General features: G+C 36.4%; 1 protein-coding gene across 1 annotated transcript; it reads right to left on the reverse strand.

Annotated features, from left to right (window-relative positions):
* Nucleotides 1-5,023: 5,023 nt before the first annotated feature.
* On the reverse strand, nt 5,024-6,906 carry LOC147507823 (uncharacterized). The gene is made up of 2 exons (XM_086596467.1): nt 5,770-6,906; nt 5,024-5,539 (listed from the first exon to the last, which is right to left on the reverse strand). The coding sequence occupies exons 1-2, from the start codon at nt 6,904-6,906 to the stop codon at nt 5,024-5,026; spliced, it is 1,653 nt and encodes a 550-aa protein (XP_086452593.1).
* Between the last annotated feature and the right edge of the window lie 535 nt (nt 6,907-7,441).

A 7,441-nucleotide genomic window follows, 5' to 3' on the forward strand; every position in this document is an offset into this window, starting at 1 on the left:
AAATCTATTGCACCTCAAGGGAAAACAAAACATATCCTGTAATGAGACGCTAGCACAAACCACAAGCAGCAATCAACCTTCTTCAACATTAATCCTGTTAAGACTTATCAACTGGAGTTCATTTTATAAACACACCCGATAAGCAAACATGCAAATCGGGTCAGTATTATAAACAATAATAGTATAAGTAGCCCTAATTAAAATACAAAATATACTTATACATATATATATACACAATCCATAAAGCAGTTAGTTCTTCCACCGAGGTGCCTTAACTTCGAACGACTAATACAACATTCTTAAATATACTAATTAAGGCAGGTAGTTCCTCCACTGAGACACCTTAGCTTCCAATCCGTACTAGATCAACTGCATCCAATAATAAAATAACAAAACTAAAACTTACTCTATATTTACGATGGTGTAAGCCTAATCACAGAGTGGGTTACACCTACATAGATAATCAATTCAACCCACCTTTCTGCAAAGCCATTGTGAATGCAACATAAATTACAATAAATCATTTATTATAGATTTAATGTACACTTTGATATATCATTACAATTATTGTTTAGAGTTTCTTTAAGGGTCTCTAGAATCACGTCGTCTCAATGTTTTACCTAGTTTCCCTAGCTACCACAATCGCTCCCCAACGCCAAACATGTACATCCACATGCCTCCCCTCACGTAATAAACCATTCCGTACGTAATTACCCTAAGCGGATATCACATACCAGGTAACCCCCACACGAACGTCATTACGTGGGTACTGCCACTATTCGGCATAAAATATCGCGCGTCTCGTTCTAATTTTGCGAACGGAATAATCAAGCCACTATTCGGCTACGTCAGAAAGGGCCATTCAATTTTACTAAAACGCCAAAAGGGCCAATCAAATCACATACGCCCATCACAAGGGCCAAATCACATGAGTTGTGGTAGCTAGGTTCTAGGATTTTCGTTACGTAATTTATTCAGGTATCCTACATTTATATCTCATAACCATTTCATTTTATCACGTGCATACCAAATACATTATTGTACTAAGCCACAATATTTAGAAATATCTCAATACATCTCATAACAACTTTCATTCTTTCACGTGCCAAATAAATTATTGCACTAAGCCACAATCCCTTGGGAAATATCTACAAATATTATACTACCTCATAGTAGCATCTCACAGATATAATAATGGAGCATTTACATTTATTTCTCCAAAAATATTGCATTTAATATACATTCTAACATATCATCTCATTTAACAGAACCACAATTTCAACATGCCACATGATGTCACAATTGCTCCAAACGTACCGCATAATATTTTTATAGCGTTTTAAGAATATCATGTCTCTTAAAATTTCACTCTTGTCACGTGTCAAAAATTACACAAAATCAACGTCAAATCTTTCTTAGATAATGACAATCCAGTTTATATCGGCTTCCACAACATGCTACCATTTGATTAGTCCATAAAATTTAATATATAAAAAGTAACGCAATTAAACAGCCAATAGTCCACGGTCAAGGCCCAAAACCCAAGCCCAAAAGTCTAAATATTTAAAGACTCAATTGGATTTATCTTAAGTTATATGGATCGGCCTAAAACAAACTTGAAAATGGCCCAAAGAATTAATAGATTTCGGCCCAATAGCAACTAAAAAAAAAAGAAATTAAATTGGCCCAAAACTTTAATTGGTTCAGCCCAAAGAACTTAAACTAAACCGGCCCAAAGAAAACTAATGTGGTCCGGCCCAAGCCCAACCAAAAATAGAAGCAGGTTCGCCACCTCCTCCTTCTTCTTCCTCACCACCTCCACCGATCAACCACCGTCAGTTCTTCTCCTCCTCCACTCTCATTCCAGCGGTTTGACTCCTATTGAAAAACCCTATAACTTTAATAAATGAAAAAACTCGATTCCTCTCACCCTCACCAGCGCGAATTTCGACCACCACCAACCTTTCTTCCTCCACTCATCCCACCGATTTCACTCCTGGACAAGACCCTACCCCTTTAATAAAAACAAAAACTCAATTCATTAATCCAACAACCCTTCCTCCAAATTGGATCGACATCTCGTCCACCATTAACAACTATTCAAAGCTTCAATCGCACCACTCTCCAGCACCCAATCATCCCCACTACCACTAACCATAACACAACCAAAACAATAAGATTATACAGGCTCAAAGAAAAATATACCAACACAACAACAGTATCGCAGTTCAAAATAGTATACTGGGACAGGACGATGTTTGGGGCACGTGCCTCCATTAACATCCCATAAGGTTCAACAATTCACTTTGAGTTTCACAGTTCAGTGAAACAATATATACTAACCTTTAACAGTTTATCAATTCGACAAGATGAGAAAAATAACGATAGAGGAAAACAGAACAAAAATTGAGCGAAAAACTTTGATAGTAAAGTTATCTCTGTATACACTTGAAATGACGTGAAATAGAAAAACTAAACTACTCACCTCTCGTATCGCCGAAATAGAGTACATAGAAAATTATGCGAGAAAACCAATCCCAAACTAGCTAGAGAACGCACGAATCCGCCCCTTCTTCTTCTTCTTCTTTGTTTTAGGCTGTTTAGTTTTTTTGTTTTAAGAAAAACCTTTTATTTTTCTTCTTTCTAGAGACCTTTCTAAATAATATTACCTACCATATATTATGTTTAACTTTTTTAGAAACTTTCTATTTTACCAACTATCTCTATTCCTAATTATAGAATATTATTTTCTATTAAAAATATTCTATTTATTACATACCTTATATTAACATCTCTTTTAAAAACTTTCCAATTATTAAAAATCTCTACACAAAATTCAAAATTCAAAATACTTGTTTTCCCTCTTTTCTATTTTCTATCAAAAAGTCAAGCCCACATTTACTTGCCCGTTGACCAAGAAATAAATATCAAATTCCAAAATACTAAATATTGTTACGAAATAATGGAAAAAATAATTGGGGTCTTACAGATACTTAGTAATATTTTTGACCTGGTATCGAGATGAGGATCTACAGATCACCAGAATTTTCTGTTTGACCTGGTATCGATACCAGGATTCGAACCTTGTAACCTTTGCTTGAATCCTCTTTAGTAAAGACCCATGTAACATTTACTCAATGTAAACATTCAAAAAAGCAATAAATAAATTTAACCAACTGGCTCTGAAAACCAACATGCATTTAAATTTTATTATCATTTAAACCTTAAACTTTCCCGTGCCCAAGAATTACTTTTTCATTAACTTTCCTTGTTTTCCTAATAATTATCATTAAATTCCCTCGTTTTCTTGCTAAAAAACATGAAATTACCTTGGTTTTTTGCTAATCACCATTAAATTATCTCGTTTTTATAATTGTTACTACTATAAAAAGACCATTATTTGCATGATTCTAAAACATCTTTTATCATCCTCTAAAAAAAAATATCTCTCACTTCCCTCTTCCTTATTATTTTTGCCATTTAAATGATTCTTCCCGACTGGCCTCATTGGTCAGACTGTCCTACCACCGATTGCATTGATGATGAAGAAGAAGAAAAAGGAGAAGAAGATGAAGAAGAAGAAGAAGATGAAGATGATGATGATAATGATGATGAATGGCTTCGAGATCCGTACTGTTATGAAAAGGATAACAGTGGGTTTTTGACTGATGATGTAGACAAAGACAATGGGGAAGATGGTGATGATGAAGATGACGATGAAGATGAGATGATGATGAAAATGTTGATTAACATTTTCCTCTATGTTTTTAGTTTTTCCTGCACTGTGTAAAAGTCTTGTTTGGCATATGTTGTTCTTATTTTAATGAATTATTATCCGCCTACTATTGCTTCACCATCAAGCTTTTATTATAATAAAAGGAAACAAAAATGAATTTCGATACTAGTCCCTTGATATAATTGTAATTGGAACATACGAAAGAAAAGTATTCTTTATTGTGACATACCTTAGGCGTTTGCCTCCTTTTCTTTCGATCTGGTATCGAGCATACGATACCACATATGCAATAATTTCCATAACGATCTTGACCTGATATTGACATCGCTGCCACTACCAGGAGTTTTATCATGATCTTAACCTGATATCGATCCTCCTGTCAATACTAGGATTTTTTTATCCGAACTCGACATTGTTGCCAAGAACTGTATTTTTTTTATCTAAACTCGACATTGCTGCCAAGAACTAGATTTTTTGACCTAAACTCGACATTGCTGCCAAGAACTGGATGTTTTGACCCGAACTCGACATTGCTGTCAAGAACTGGATTTTTTTATCCGAACTCGCATTTCTGCCAAGAACTGGATTTTTTGACTTGCTATCGAGATGAGGATCTACATATCACCAGAATTTAATTTTGACCTGGTATCGAGACGAGGATCTACAGATTACCAGGGTTAGGATTGACCTGGTATCGAGATGAAGATCTACAGATCACCAGGGTTTAGGTTTGACTTGGTATCGAGATGAGGATCTACAGATCACCAGGGTATAGGTTTGACCTGGTATCGAGATGTGGATCTACAGATCACCATGGTTTTTTATTTTCCTACTATCAATATAATTCTAGAAATACAAGTATCTGTGGTATTTGCATAGATATTGCTTTTAGAAATAACAATCTCTTTATTGAATGTATAACTTGTGAGAAAAAATACATGATGATATTCAGAATATTCTTTATTGATAAAATGCTTTCAAATTGCTTACATTTTGAGGCTTTGGTAATATTACACATTCATCCATTTTTAAGTAGTAAGCTCCATTGATTCCTACTTTGTGAATGAGGTAAGGCCCATCCTAACTTGATGCTAGTTTGCCAGCCCCTTTTTCTTTAGTTGCTTGCATAACCACTTTCAAGACCAAATCACCTTCTTGAAAATGTATTTCTCTCACTTTCTTGTTGAAAGCTTTTCTAAGCTGCCGATGGTATGTGTCGAGCCTTAATCTTGCTTGGTCTCTTGTTTCCTCAAGATTGAGGACTTCTATTGCCATTACTTCATTGTTTCAGCCAGTCGTTAAGACTTTGGTTTTGGATGTCGATACCACCATTTCTGATGGAGTGACTGCTTCCATTCCATTAGCTAATGTAAAAGGAGATTCACCTATGGCAGTTCGAGGTGTCGTTCTATAAGCCCATAGAATGTTATTTAACTTATCCACCCAGAGACCCTTCTTGTCTTCCAGTTTTTTCTTGATATTATCCATGATGGTTTTATTTGTTGTTTCTGCTTGCCCGTTATCCTGAGCATAATATGTCGCAGATGTGAAGTGCTTCACCTTGTATGATTCCAAGAAAGCTTTCACCTTTCCTCCCTCGAATTGTGGCCCGTTATATGATATAATGGCATATGGCAACCCATACTGACATATGACTCTTTCAAAAAGAAAATTTATCACTTCCTGCTCTTTTATGTGCTGTAAGGCTATGGCCTTTACCCATTTGGTGAAATAGTCTGTGATCGTGAGCATGAATCGCCTTTTCCCTCTTCTAGGTACTAGAGGTCTTACAATGTCCATTCCCTATAAAGTAAAAGGCCAAGGGTTCGACACACAGTGCAACTCCTCAGCTGGAACGTGTATAGACTTTCCATGTATCTAACACTGTATACATTTTTTTTAGCATAACAAAGACAATCCCTTCGCATTAGAGGCCAAAAATATCCTTGCCTCGTGATTTTATTTTCCAATGACCTTCCAGCTGAATGGTTCCCACACTCTCCTTCGTGTAATTCTATAATGATTAAATGTGCCTCTTCAGGTGATATACATTTAAGATGTGGACCTCTAGGATCCTTTTGATATAGCTCATTATCAATCAATACATATCTTTGGGCTCCAGATTTGATTCTTCTGGCCTCATTTTTGTCTTCAGGCACTTTTCCCTCAGATAAGTATGATAGATATGCTTCCATCCATGACGCCCCCAGTGTATCAATTTCCATAATCTCTAGTTTGTCGACATCGATGCTTGGCCTTTCCTGGACACCGATGTGCAAAGTGCGACCCTCGATATTTTCTAGCATCGCTGCCACATAAGCTAGGGTATCTGCATGCCTGTTTTCATTTCTATTGAGTTGATGAAGCCTTATTTTTCCGAAGTCCTTCAACTTAGTCTTTATAAAACTCAAGTAATCCACCATGTTATCACATCTTGCCGAATATCCTCCATTAATCTGACTGACCACGAGAATCGAGTCACTGAAAATTGATAATTGTTTCACCTTAAGTGATTTGGCCATTTCCAGTCCGGCGATTAGAGCTTCGTACTCAGCCTCGTTGTTTAATGCATGGAAGCCTAATGTTACTGCTGTCTTGAGCTTTTGATTTTCGGGTGCAACCAATACAACTCCAATACCACATCCTTTACCCCCAGATGATCCATCTACAAATAATTTCCAACCATTTGTTCTAGCCCATAGATCATCTGAATTGATAATATCATCAGGCTCTTGCAGCGTTGAGAACTCCTCCTTTTCCATGCCCCAACTAGCATCCTCACATGGAAAATCAGCCAGAACCTGACTTTTCTCTGATACTCGGTTTCGATACTCGACACCAAATTCGTTTATTAGTACTAACCATTTCGACATTCTTCCTGATTTGGCAGTATTTGTCAGAGTTTGTTTTAACGGGAGATTCGTCATCACAATCACAGAATGTGATTGGAAATACGGCTTCAGCCTTTGAGATGAGAATAAAAGTGACAAAGCATATTTCTCCAGTGTCGAATACCGTGTTTCTGCCTCGAGCATTGTTTTACTTTGAAAATACACGGGTCTTTCAACACCATTTTCAACTTTTACCAACACTGAACTTATAGCAAATTCTGATACAGGCAAATAGAGAAGCAAACTTTCTCCCTCATCTGGCTTAGTAAGCGTCGGCATTTCTTGTAGATACTTCTTTAACTCAGAAAATGCTTCTTCAAATTCTTCATTCCAACAAAATTTAATATTCTTTTTAAACAACTTAAAAAATGGCTTACATCGATTTGAAGTTCTAGAGATGAATCTGTTGAGCACAACTATTCTTCCAGTCAGTCTTTGTATCTTCTTTCTAGTCGTTGGTGATGGCATTTGCTGAAGTGCTCGTATCTGGTAAAGATTTGCATCGATGCCTCGCTTTGTAACAATATATCCCAAAAATTTGCCAGAGCTGACCCCGAAAGTACATTTGTCTAGGTTAAGTTTCATATTAAACTCTCGCAATATTCTGAATACAGTGTCGAGGTCCTTCACATGTTCTTCAACTTTCATAGACTTTATGACCATATCGTCGATATAGACATCGACAATTCGCTTGATGAGCTTCTTGAACATCTTTTCCACTAACCTTTGATAAGTGGCTCCAACAATTTTCAATCCAAATGGCATTCGGATGAAACAGTATATACCTCCATTAACGACGAATGTCGTTTTTAAT

This window comes from Coptis chinensis, chromosome 3 (genome assembly GCF_015680905.1).
Source record: "Coptis chinensis isolate HL-2020 chromosome 3, ASM1568090v1, whole genome shotgun sequence".
NCBI lineage: Eukaryota > Viridiplantae > Streptophyta > Magnoliopsida > Ranunculales > Ranunculaceae > Coptis > Coptis chinensis.